Source organism: Coturnix japonica, chromosome 14, assembly GCF_001577835.2.
Source record: "Coturnix japonica isolate 7356 chromosome 14, Coturnix japonica 2.1, whole genome shotgun sequence".
NCBI classification, from domain to species: Eukaryota; Metazoa; Chordata; class Aves; order Galliformes; family Phasianidae; genus Coturnix; species Coturnix japonica.
The window spans coordinates 11050549-11064630 of NC_029529.1; the positions used below are offsets into that span (position 1 = coordinate 11050549).

The following is a 14082-nucleotide window of genomic DNA, read 5'->3' on the forward strand; positions in this document are numbered from 1 at the left end:
GAGCTGGCTGGCAAGATAACGTGGTTCCTGCCCATTAACGAAAGAAATAATGGAGATCCTTTAAACAGAAGTGACATAACAGAGGGATGGCAGTGAGAACATGGGCTGCATCATTCCTATTGCACACTGAATAGCACAACAGCCCTGTGCAAGGAGCAGCATATGGCCATGTATGCACCATTACCACACAGTCACACCGCTGCCAAGGAAAGGTTAAATTTTAACGTGTCTGGAATTTATTTGTTTTAAATTCTTGGCTTTACAATAAAACATTCAGATGGAAACTTTTTTTTTTTTAAGCTGAAAGTTCCACCCCAACAGGAACAAGCTCTGAGCCTGTGCCACCATTAAGTGGGGCTGGGAGTGCTCAGCCACAACGGTTCTCTCTCTCAGTACTGGATAGAGGAGGAAAGACAGATTGGACATAGGAAGCTTTCTGATGCTCTAGATTCTTTTGTTTGCCCTCTTGGAAATCTCTTATTTTCAATGTTTTAAAGAAACTGCAACTGAAAATACTAAAAAAGTTTCTTTCATTTCCCTCTGTCTATTGCTAAAAGAGGGAGAGAGGAGGCAACGCTTCTTCTCTTACTTCCTCCCCCAACAATAGGAAAGCCTTGATGGCAACAGCCTTTCCTTCACTTCATCTGAGTATCATCACTACCCCCTGTATTAGGATGTGTGCGCATTAGGAATAAGGTCTCCCCAGACCCAGCAGTTTAGATGAGCACACAGGAAGGCTTCAGAACCACCCGAACACTCCAATATCAAACTTTGGGCAGAACTTCCAATTCTCTGCTGAATCAGGGGGTCATTCATTTGCTTCACACTTGTTATTAACTTAAAAGATATTAGGAACAACACCAGAAGGGCCGTGCAGATATTTGTCTTCTACAAACATTCCTCATGAGTGTTAGTGGTGCGCTGAACTCAGCTCAATTCTCATTGGCAGCTCCTTTCCATAAGCAGCAGCAGTAAATTACAGATGACGAATAACACAAAGATGTTACAGTGCAGCTGATGGAGAATCAGGAGCTGCTCCTCTAAAATTCAGGAGGAAAGAAGTTCACCACGTTGCACCCCTTCTCATAAATGGCCTTATTAGCTGCAGGCAGGTAACAGATTCACTGGTAGAAGATCAAGTGTGGCTTGTGCCAAAAAATAGCTGGGTTTGGAGTTAAATTAAAAACTAAGCAATTTGCATCTTATGGAAGGTTTTACAAGTTTCTATAGTAACTGCTGCCATGTATAAGAATATAAAATGCAACAAGCTGGAGTTTCCATAGAAACAACACAAGCAGTTTGATTAATACAGACGTGCTGAGACAAATGGGAATATTGAATTTTGCTTTATAAAGAAAACTCTAGTAAACAGGATACTACAAACTTAGGCAAGATATCCTTACAACTTATTCTAATAACCCTAATGTGCTTGGGAGCTGCACGTGCTCAATACCAACTGAAAAGCATGCGGTGTGTTTACTATGTTAGACTGAAAGGATGTGAAAGCTCCTGTTTGGCTTTCAGAGAAGTTGGTGGTGTAACCAGCACACGTTTTAACTGATTGAGGAATTTAAACCTACAAGCAGTACTTGCAGAGAAGCAGTTTTCATCCCTCTTGGCAATAAAAGCACCAGACAGAAGGAAAGGATGAAATGCAATCTCATAACAAAACACAGTGTTTGCTTTGGAAGTTAAATTGCTGTAGAAAAACAGACAAACTTCCCACGTGCTCCACGGAGCAGCAGTGAAAAACTGTACAGGCAACTGGTGTTTAAGTGACCACATCCAGTATCGCTGCAGAAGTCATTACAGCCCAGAATTCAGGATGTACAATGAAGACACAGCCGCTGAGTGAAGCAGTCAGGTACAACTCACCATATTGGGCACGCTGGTGACTGGAGTGCTCTTGATGTCAGCGGGGAAGGCAGGCAAACTGTTGGCCATGCCCGGCTTGTTTGGTAACTGAGGATTCACTCCCGTTGCTGCCATCTGCTGCCCTCCAGTTTGACTGAAGGGCTGCCCGAAGGGGCTGGTGTTACCTGCCATTCCCATCTGCAAAAGAATGAAATCAATGTAACTTCAGAAACTCTGAAGGGACATTAAAAAAAACAAAACCAACATGTCAAACACCCATTTTCGTATTCACAAAGCCCAAATTCTGAATTAAATTGTTCAAAATTAGATCCTCAACTTCACAACTTCAAACAAATAACAATGATTTCAAAATATACATCAATATTTGGCTTCGTGCGCTTTCCCTGCGTGCACCTGAAGACAATTTAACTAACAAAAACACCATGCAAACGCAAAGGAGTAAGATTACTCCTCCTAATCTGCATAGAGGAAAAAAGCCACTTTTCCAATGCTGTAACAACTCTTGAAAACCACACAAACCTCAGAAGCACTTTGCTGCATCGCGTGCACAAAGCACGACTGTGTGTGCAAAGAGGAAGGGAACGCGCTGAGCTATCGAGTAAATGCTTTATCTGCTTGTTTGAGCAGTTGAGGGAAAATGTCTAAACAAAACTATCTATGGCTGATATCCCTCACAGCTCACAGCCCCCAGACCCTGAGGAACAGGGTGCAGAAATACAGCTCGTGCTGAACCACTAAGGAGAACAGCATCCATCCCAAGGAGCCATTTTGCCTGAGCAGCAGCCTCCCAAAGTGGTGACATCTCCATCAGCTGAGCCAGTCAATATCGCACCAGACAAAAGGGCCCTAAAAGGCATCAGCAGGAATGGCTGTTCCCACCCCTAAAGGGATGCAGCACAGAAAGTGGAGCAGACAGACTCGTGTTTGTTCTTTTCCCATACATTGGGAAGAACCCTAAATGACTTTGTCACCTGTCAGAGTGCCTTGAATATAAACCGAGCACGCCTTTGTTCCAAAGGCTAAATCCTATTTCTCCCTCCCTGTGACCTCTGCAGCCCTCCCGTGCACCACACGCTGTGCTTCTCATCTGCTCACACTTCCCCAGGGCAGTTCCTGGGGCAGCCCCAGCAGCTCTGACAGGGGCAGAGTCCAACACACAGCTCAGCACAGCACTTGGCCCAGGGCCTGGTGTAGGGATGTACAGCACCCAGTGTGTGCACCCAGCAGAGACTGCAATTCTAGCTCAGCTCTTACACTCAAGGCACTACAAAGCCTAACACATGCAAAAGCAGTAATACACTCTGACTTGGGGACCTCCAACAAAAGCCTGTACAATACTGCCTGCCTCCTATACAAGTGGTTTTCTTTTCTGGACTTGTAAATGAGATGTAAGTACAAACAGCCTGAAGTTTAACCTGAGTTAAATCAGTGCTGGCTAAAAGTGCTGTTTTAATTTTTTACACGTATCCATTAAGGCTGTGTCTGAAGAATTAATAGCCAAGCATTTAACAAGCTTACCCACTTGTCTCAGCCCACTATTCCAGACAAGGTATGAGAAAGGACTGTGCAATAATACCCAGAGCTGCTCACTCACACCCTGACAACCCACCAGGTTCCTCTGGATGAGCACAGAACATTTTCAACTTGTTAAAATCTGAAACCACTGAGAGCACCCCAAGGCTGTGGGGCCTTGCAATCCTAAATCCTGCTTTATCAGTTTTCAGTGTTTCGTTTTCAATGGATTTTGTTATGAATCATATCAGAACTAAGCAGAACAGCAACAAAGCAGCCCTTCAAGTCACCTAAATTGAGTGATACAACAATTAATTAATACAACAAGGATAAGAAATGCCTTTCTAGGTGATCGCTGAGGCACAGATATCTGACCACAACTCTAAGACATGCCTTGCTGCCCATTCAGTCTGAGCTGGGAGCAGACACCCTGCACAAGGAAGGGAACCCATGGCTACACTTACACCAGCCTACAACTAACGTACCTATTTGTTAACACTGCAAACCATCAGCCAGCCCCTTTCACCTCAGCTTCACTTCTGAGCACTACTGCCACAAGACTCCAATTAATAAAAGTCATCTCAGGAAGTGGAAACTCTTATGTGGCAATCTGTGAAGTGAATACGGAGACAAAAGCCATGAGACCACGTACCAGACGAGCTCATTAGAGCCCACAGATGTTCCCAGGCTTCACCAGCTGTGATGCTTTTCAACCCCATTTCACCTGGGAGGAGCTGAGCTTCTCGAATGGGGCTACGATTCGAGACCAGGAGAAGTGCACGACTCAAGAACCACTCTAACAAACTCCCACCTGTCTGTAGCAGCTTTCAGCTGAGGACACGATGGAGGAGGAGCTCCAGCAGAAGCAGCTGCCAAAGAGCATCAGCTCCCAGCGCTTAGGAACCACTGGAGGAGGAGCAGGGTGTGCAGTGCAGCTGCAGCCTCCCCAGCAAACAGCTGGGCAGCAGCTCAGCACAGGGAAAGGAAGAGTCAGATCCTCTCTGTAACAGGCACCGAAAACACATCCAGGCATCAGCCGGCACTTCCTGGTTAGCAAACGGAACACAAAAATCCTATCTAAAGCAGAGACAGTCAGTTGAAATCTCACGGACAACAGGCAAACACAGCCCTACAGCTGCTCACGTGCAGCCGGAGCACAGTGCCACAGCACCCTGCAAACCAGGGAGCAGAGGGGGACAGAGATCCTTTGCATCTCTGCTTCTCAAACAGAACTCTGACCCCAGCACAGGGAGATGCACAGATAACTCCCAGCCATCCACAAAGCTGGGGCAGCATTGAGGGCTCGGTAAACTGGGCAGCAGAGCCGCCCCATGGGACTGCAAGAGCCTCGGATGCACCGTGCTTAGTGCAGGCAATCTCAAACACATCAAACATCCTACTGCAAACCCATTCTTCTCAGAAATACAATAAATGCTCTTCTCCTTTAAGGTGGAAGATGCATTTAATTGGATCATCTTGCTATCCCAGAACGACAGGCAGATTGTGGCTCCCCTTTTTCATCGCTATGGAAACCCTCTGAGATGCTGTGACCTATTAGTGAGGACGGATCGGAAATCAGAGCGTTTCATTCGACTTACACAAACCAAGGAATTCACCAACTTCCAAGTTGGCCAATGTGGATAACACAGGACAGCTCACACTGCACTGCGCTGGGCAGACAGTGTGGGAGCTTCTTGTTTTGCTTTTTAGTTATTTCCAGAGCAGAACTGAGTTCAATTCCCTCTGGTTCCTGGACTTGTCACAGATGATGTCTGTGAGCAAATCTGCACACTCAGAGTGGATGGAACAGAAACACGTGCTCAGGAACTTAACTCCAAGCTACGCCAGGACCAGACTGCATCTCAGTGCTATGCCACTTCTATTTTTAAAGCTTACTTGCTTCCTCCCTTCTTTATTACTGCTGACAAACCACAGTATTTCCTCCCGCCGGCACCAAGGAGTTACTCCCCCTTTGTACTGCGAGCGTCTGGGCCATCAATAAATCCCATCCTTTCCTCCCACTCTGAGCTTTTATTAACTGTCCCCTCACCTCTGCCACTGCTGCCAGCTCTCAGCCAGGCACTTACTTCATAACCACTTACTCCTTGGAGGCTTCCAAGACATGCAACCCATATAACATTCTGCAAAATCCATTCACGGTTATAAGTACAATTTCCTATTCAAAATCCAGTGGTTTTCTGCTTTTTCAAATTCTATGACTCCTTAAATTTCCCTCCAACACGCTGTCATAAAGCATAGAGCTATCCATAAAGTTCTGCTCCTCCACTACCCTTTTTCCCTGGGGAAACTCTGCGCTCTCTCTGCTCTGTCACCCCATCCCATCTTTCACACCAGGGCTTCCAAACTTCACAAAAGCTCTGGCAGGACAGACAGGAGTTGCTGTTAGCTTCCCTGCAAGAGAGAAAGCTGCCCTTATTTGCAGGCACGGTGATGTGCCAAGGAGCAGCACCCACCTCTGACAACACTCCTGCTTTCGTGTCCTGCATCACAGTTGCCCACTACAAGTTCAAGCTATTTCTTTCATCAGTTGGTCCTGACAGATTAATTGAAGAAAAGCTTCCAAGCTGAAATCATCTCAAACTCTCATTAAGTTCTGAATCTCTGACTCTTCTGCACAAGAACAGAAGAAGGTTATGATGGTCCAGTAGCAAGAAACAAATAAGAAACCCAACCAGATACAGACCAGCTTGACATCAGAGGGAGCACGACAAAAAAACAACTCAAAGCAATTTGGGTTCAGTGGAAAACCTGCTTGGCTGAAATAATCTCATGATCTGGATAACTACAAATAAGGTTATCATTAATATACAATTTAGTATCTTCTTGATTTTTATCTAGCAAACAGTCCGAGAAAGAATGGAAGACAGGTAGAGAATTTGGCTCTGAAAGTAAACCTGCAAAGCTCTCCAACTGCAAATGTGAGCTGTCAGGGTGACAGAGGGGGATGGAAATAAGGCTGGCTGGGCACACAGTGACACCCGTGTGCTCCTGGCCTGACCACAACACTCCTGCAGCAACAACAGTCGGGTTGCATTAACTCTTCACAAAGGATACACGAAAATGACAGGATTCTGAAAGGCCGCAAGAACCATTCAAAGGACTAATAGGCCTAGCTACAATACGCAGTCTAATTGCAGTCTAACAGCCTAATTTATTTAGCTTATTATTTAAGCTTATTAATTAGCTTATTACAGCAAGTAATGATCCTAAAGCACCAATTTTGGGAATAGAAAGGTATAAAGATGTACTACCCAGCACAGACATACCAACATGCAAAATGTGAGGTCCTACACCTTCCAAAAATAAGAGACAAAGTGACCAGACACCACTGAAGCTCTTTGGATTATACAGACTTTCCTCTAAGAAGCACGTTCCTCTGCTCACAAACAGGAATTAACTCCCAACAGCCACACAGCTTTCAGTGAAAGATTTGACTTCGTATCACTGTCATTTATATGCTCAGTTGTTTATAACGTGGGAGCTACTGATAGAAAGGGAATCAGGAGTTTGCTTCTGCTTATTGAGACACAACACAGAAAGGTGAGAAGAAAACACCTTGGCAAGCAAAAACCATGAATGAACATGACCATACTGCCACCTCCACTAACTACACTCCGAGAGGGGAACCAAAGTCCAGGAGAGCAGCACTGCAGGATGGAAGCCCAAACCTGCATCACAGCAGTGCACCATCCTCTGCCCTGCAGAACAGAGGTGGCTGAGCACAGCTTCAAAGCATTGCCCTTCCATTTTTGTTCAAGGCCTCACAGATAAAATTCATTTCCTAAGTTCGCTGCATACAGGATGGACAGGTGAACCACGATGCTCCAATTAGCACTGCCATGAAGGGAAGGCACAAAGGATTCTGCCACTTCCCATAGTGCTCACCAGGCAGTGTCTGCAGGCGCTGAATGAGCCCCATTAGTGCTGCCAGCACAGCAGAGAGGTTATGTGAGGACAGGACAGGGAGTATGATGGTGCACATAGGGGATCAGGAAGGATGCGGGGCCATGCAGTAGCAGCATGAAGGCACTCAGCCCTGCTACTGGTTACAACACTCTTAGATCTGGTCAGTCCATGTTCTCGGCAATGGGAAAACAGGAAAGGGAGAGCCTCTATTCTGCTAATCCGCTCCTGTAGCTCTTAGTGTGACAGGACAGATGCAGCAGGAAGACAAAGATGCATTTTAGCGAACCACCACCATCCTCACATCTCCCTGAGTTCAGTCTGTGGGACAAAAGATACAAATGAACTCTAAGCTGAGATTAATCAATTACATTCTGATGTCTGGGAACGGAACGTATGTGTCAGAATTAAGGAGAGAAGAGAGAAAACAGGTATCCTGGATGTGATCTGGTTTGACATGAGGCCAGGTCACAAACTCAGGGCAGTGTTACTGAGTGGGGCACACGAGAACTGTGTGTTCAGCAGCAGGAATGGCTGCAGGAAGGCAGAGCTGTCACTGCTCTCCACTACATCTTGTGCACCTGCACGGAGAGATGCTCCCCTTGCTTCCTCCTGTTTATCACTGAAAGAACCCGGTGTCAAACACTAAATGCTAAGCAGATAATAAACGTTTCCACCTTTCAAGAGCTACTTGTGAATGATTCAGTTTTCTGAATGTTTAAACTACAGCATTAAGGTTATGCCACAATCAAGAGCCTTAGGTTTACTGAACAGCTGTACATTGCATATAAGCATCTCAGAGAAAATGAACCAAACCTGCGACACCCACTGCTGCTCAACATCCCATGTGCCTCATCCCAAATCCCCTATTACATCACAGGGATGTTATTTTTTCCTTTCATTCTTTAAAGAAACAACTAGGGTGAAATAGGAATCCTGCACTTTGTATTTGGACCCACAGATTCAAAAAGCATCCTTTGGGCTTGGCATGCAAGGAGTAATTTCACACAGAGGATCAGCCAAGTGCTTCTGCCTCTGAGCTCTGCTGCTGGAGGATGCTACAGGGGCAGGGATGGTCCGAGCTCCTGTGCTTTCCTTATGGTTTTCCTCACCTTTCAGTCAAGGTAAGGAAATCAAGCACCAACGTGTCTCCGGTGCTCACAAACAACAAATCGCAGCACAAAGCACTGGCAATGCAAGAGTGATGTGTAGTAACGTAATGGAGGAACACCAGGGCTGCAGGCTGACAGCAGCCGCTTTCAGCACTGTCAGCACCAGGACTGAGCTGTGCGCGGTGCCCTCCTGCCTTCCAGCGGTCACCCAGTGGCAGGCAGGCAGCCCTAACTCCATGCTGCCACCCTCACTGCCGCACCCAGCCCAGCAGGATGGAGCCAGCTCCTCGCTTGGCCCCTGCAGCTGATCCCTCCTGGTGCCTGCGAGCTGCGGCGCCGCACTTTGGACTCTTATCTCCCTCTGGAATGAAACACAAACCTACGGTGCGAGGCAAGGTCCACCTGGCTGAGCACGGCTGGGAGGGAAGTGCCACAGAGGGGTCTGGTGGGGATCTGTGCACGCTGGTGAGGAGGGAAGGACAGGCTTTCTTTACTACGCTGGCACCATCTTCTATCTGTTTGCTGACAAAAATGATGTAAGCCTTTACTAATTGCTGTTTCATCCTATAGGAACGCGTTCCAAAAGAAAGTCACCGCGGTGCCTTGCAATGTAAATGCCAGAGGGACAGATGGGAGAAGCAAGGCAAAAATTAATCATTTGGTGGCAAAGAGCCAACGGCATCACCAAAAACAAGGAAAGGAATTCAGTGTAAGTGCAAAAACAGAGACAAGGCCGCTGCCTCCACTGGGTGAGAGCTCCTCACCCACACCAACATGGCAGGTTGACAAGAACAGCTCTTCAGAAATACTCACTTTTAAAGTCAATTAACAATAAGAATGCCTTAAATAAATACACAGGAATGTAAATTGTAACTTCAAGAATTAGTTCTGAGAATCCAGTTGTGTGTGCCTGGCAGCAACCAAGGGACTCCTGTATTGTGCCACCTGTATTGTGCCACCTGTATTGTGCCACCTCCGCTGCCCCTGCTCATATGCTGCCCTAATGAAAGCCCATTGAAATGGGTCCGGGAGGTTCTAGAGCATCTTCTCATCAGTACTGACGTAACATGAAAAACCAACCCCAAAAACCCAACCACACAGATGCAAGAACCACTGTCACCTGCTGCACCTGTTGTGATAGGAGGAAACACCGCGTACAGCCAGAAATAAAACCTAACAAACACCATTATGAGGAAGCCAGGTGTTTTATTGCCACTTATAGCTCGACTTGAAAACCTCTTCCAAGAGCTTCTCAGAGGAGAAAGACAAATTTAAGCGTTCCAAGGCGATGAGATCTCTTAAAAACATACAAACATTCCGGCATTATTACTACAAAGAAAGGTCAGAATTTGGTGGGAAAGTGCTCTTTAAGAATGTCTGTATGGAGGACAAAAACCTCTTAATGCATTTCAGTTGACATTTGTCAGGGAAAAAACCCAACAAAACATGCTTAGTCTGTATGAATGCTTGCATGAAACACTTCCAAACGTCCTACTGAGAAGGCCAGAACAAGCTGATAAAGTGGGATACACCACAGCAAGAACCAAAGCATTTCCTGCACTGAGCATCACTGCTGTACTGCAGGAAAGCACAGCTCTGAGGGCTCACTGCCTGCTGTAACCTCAGCAAACAGCAACTCGAAGCATTAATGAACAATTAGCAGCAAGTGACCAATGTGTTCTAATTGCCACAAGAGCTTTTATGGCTGCCAATGAGAAAAAGGCACCAGCAGCCCTATGGAGTGACAGGAGCGTCTCAAACACCGCCAGGAGGGCTCAGCCTCCTTTCCTTCCCTATGTGAGCTCCTGAGCAGACACAAATCCTGCAGGAAATTGGTTACACCGAAGGAAAACAACACAGTGTTTCTATAAGACACAGATAATTATTGTATTTCAACCCAGAACCAGAGGAAAACAGAAATCAAACCGACAAGGAACAAGTTTCCACTCCAGGTTACAATACATACACAAAAAAAAAGAGTCAATACCGTTTACTGAAAACAACCACTTAGCTTAAATATCATAGCATGACATTAACAGTAACCAGAGAGAAACCTAAATATAAATATTTGATAGCGTTGAAATTATTCGCAAGCAGTAATTTGAAGATCCAACTGTGTTTATTTGGAAACAGCGCGCAGAGCTGCCCTGACATCTCCGGAATGCTCCTCTCAATGGACTTCACAACTCATATGAGCCCATATAAGAGCTCCCAGGTGGTTTTAAAGCCAGGTGAAGATCTGATGGTCACCTGGAATGCATGTGTGTATCAGGGTGGTGAGGATAGCTCAGACCTTGCACTGGGTGCAGAGGGGTGCTCAAAGGGCTCAGCACCAGCCCAGCATCGGGCACACAGCATCGAACCCCAGCATTAGACTTGCTGAGTTCTCCAGCCCTTCCAGGGTACAAAGATCCTCTCATTGTAAAGGGGTTATTTTATTTATCCTAATTGCCAAAAGTTTCAAAGGGCATTTGTTCTTGTTTGTGTTTAAGGCCTGTCTGAAAAGGGATGGGATGCGGACGGACCTGCATCGCACCACAGTCACTCTGAGAGCTCCTGTTTCACAGTGGGATCTTCTTGTCAAAGGGCCCCAATATTTAGTGTGCCTTGTCTCCATTCATGGTGTGGCACGGCACTGTACATGCCAAAGCTAAAGCAGATATATATACAAACCATGGGCTCTTTTGATACATTTATCTCCGTACTTCTGACCATACAATTCACGGTGCCATCACAGCTCACTGCCATACACAAACAACAAGTGCATCATTACATAAGGAGAAGTTTTTTAGACCCCTTATGAGACCTCGTCACCAAAGATGCTCCTGTGCTGTAGGACTTGTATGGACAATTGGGCTCCATTGTAAGAATTACTACTGTAAAGACATTTCCTTCTGCAAGAAGCAGCCTGCAACCTGTACACAGCCACACGTCCATAGGCAGCTGCCTTCTCTCAGCAAGTCCTATTTCTGGGTATTAGGAAAAACCAAACTGACACACAGCAGCAATAAAATACACGGAAACAGACTGAAAATTACTAAGAAATCGTAATGAGGACCTGAAGGTTTGTCATCTTAATAGGCTTTGGGAGACAACATCACTTTTAGTCTATGGGTTCCAAGGAACTGGTGGTTCTCTTAGTTTCACTACCAAAGTCTTCCTTCACATCCACTACTGAGAAACAACCTCTACTCCAACACCAGAAACAGAAGTACTGCGTAACACTAACCAAAGTGACTGAGAGTTGGTGACAAGATCCATAATGTTAGTGCTGCATTCCTGAACACAACAGCACAACTCCGCTCTACAAAGACACCAAAATACCCCATTTTCATCAGCTGGATGACTCGATGTGGACCGGCTCCTCCAGCCCCAGCTGGAAGCAGAGCAGAGGAAACCAGGCTGTGGTTTCCCATGAAGGCTGACTGCTCCGTTTCACACATTCTTCCAGCCTGCAGCATTAGTCAGACACAACGCGGGTACCGGCGTGAGCGTAAGCAGCAGGCAGAAGCCAAACAGCAGCTATCGCTTCGAGGATCTTCAATGACATTGCACAACTGCAAAGGCAATTTAACTCATGTGCTAGAAATAGGAAACAACTCCATTTCAGGTGCCAGGAGGGACTGCTGTGCTAGGAGAGCATTTTAAGTTACCAAATCCGTTTGGTTTATCAAGCGCCAAGTCACGCACGAAGCACCGCTTTGCATGGCCATGTTTCAAACCAGAACTGCATTACAGATATCTTCATTTGACTAAGGGTGAGTTTTGCTGTTAGGTGCTTCTATGTATTTATATCCTCCTTCTGCTTGTACTATGATAAAGGCATGGTAAATAACCATAGGAACACTGCCTTGCTCATCACGAGGTTGACCATGGAGCCGAGCAGCTGGTCCAGTTGTTGAGCACACAGCAGCAGGGCTGGGTGGGATGCAGCTCGTGTGGCTACCCGTGCTTGCCAGAGGCTCTGCTTGCAGCCAGCCCACTTGGCAGCCTGCATGGACATCGCGGAGGATAAGCTGCAAATTAAGCTCAAGTCATGGTAAAACAATTCAGGCAGATCCAGACAGATTGAGAGTCACCAGAGAAACAAACGGCAGCAGCAGGCTGCAAAAACAAACACCACGACCACGGAATGCGAACGTCTTCGGCTGCCTTAATTCACAATCAGCGAGTGCGTCTCAATCTGCTGCTCACAATATCAGCCAGCTCATCTCTTCAAATTGTTTCTCCCCTCTTATCTTCCTTACTTCAGATTCCTCAAAACACGGAGTCAAACATCAGGACGCACACACAAGTCTTGCTCTCGTTCTTTAGAGAAGTTCATTGCACCATTCGATTTCCTTAAGATTGCCATCCAACAGCAAACCACTGCTCAGCAAACTACGGGGAGCAAAACCATCACCGTGCACTGCTCCAAGGCACACACAAACAAACACACTCACACACAGCCTGGAAACAGCAAAGAGCAGAATCCAGTTTTTATACGGCTCGGCAACAAACCATGACACAACTGGTTGCCCTCTTGGCAGACATTAAAAGGGATGTGACTGTGTTCTGAGCTCCTCCCCCTCTTTCAGCTCCAACTTCAGCTGCAATGTGCACTGCCATGTGGCTATCGTGACCAAAATAAAGCCACAAAGAACACCAGTTAATCAGGTCAATACAGGTAAGAGACAAGACTACACTGGATTCACAGAGAAATCTAGCATACTCCATCTGGTTTTTGCACATTAGTGTCATTCTGAACCACTAAGATTTTGGTACTGGAATTCCATTACATGCCCCAGATTCCCAGAGGCAATGGGGCTGAAACACGCTGCACACAAGCAAGGAAAACACAACCAACCACTTTCCTGTGATTGATGTGCTCTAAGGCTCAGACTAAGATCTGACCAAACAATGACATCCATCTATCGGCCATACAGAGCCCAAATAATTAGACTAAACTGCAAAGGAAACTAATCTCAAGGTAGGTTTAGTAGCCCAGAGAGCCAGACAAAATAAAAGGAATCTTCCCAAAGCTTTCATAGCAGCAATAGGGAGAAGGGAACGTGCTCCAGCAAGAGACTGTGTGACATCCAACCTACAGCAACAACTTCCAGCTCCAGCCACCAGGAACCACCCAGAGGTCACATCTCCCTCATTATAAAAAGATGAGCTCTGATGGCAACACAAGAGCACGAGGCACAGAGAATGTCTGCACGCTGGTTTCTAAGGAAGCAACAAACCATCTGCTTAGCTTTGCTGCTGCGTAAGATGTTCAAAAGCCGACGACCTTCAATCTTCCACACCAAGCATACAGAGCTTCTACAACATCATCCTCCTCAGCTCGAGCATCCCACTTACAGCTGGCTTCACACTACGGCTCATGTCCATACATTTGTGCTGGCCCATTCCTTACCAGGGGTGGATCTGCTTACAAGAAACCATGAGATCACAGAACCTCTCCCACCAGTTTCATACTTGGTCAGATAAGACCTTAGGAGAGACCCTCTGCTCCTGCGTAATTCAAACTGAATTAGTTTGCATCAGAAACCTGTAGCTTCACCACATGATTATGGTGTCTATGACCATGGCTAGGCAAAACCTACTCCATGAATGGATGGGAAAATTAACTCATTTGGGGCTGGAAACAGATGCACTCACTTTTATGTGCTCT

At 46.2% G+C, this 14082-nt stretch overlaps 1 protein-coding gene across 7 annotated transcripts in view; it reads right to left on the reverse strand.

Moving 5' to 3' along the window:
- The window catches only part of CREBBP (CREB binding protein), a 64934-nt gene that overhangs the window by 40945 nt on the left and 9907 nt on the right, over positions 1–14082 (reverse strand). For all 7 annotated transcript variants that reach the window (XM_015877261.2, XM_015877259.2, XM_015877264.2 and 4 more), the window contains one exon: positions 1876–2052. In XM_015877261.2, coding sequence (XP_015732747.1) covers positions 1876–2052 — 177 coding nt within the window. The remainder of the gene's footprint in view (positions 1–1875; positions 2053–14082) is intronic.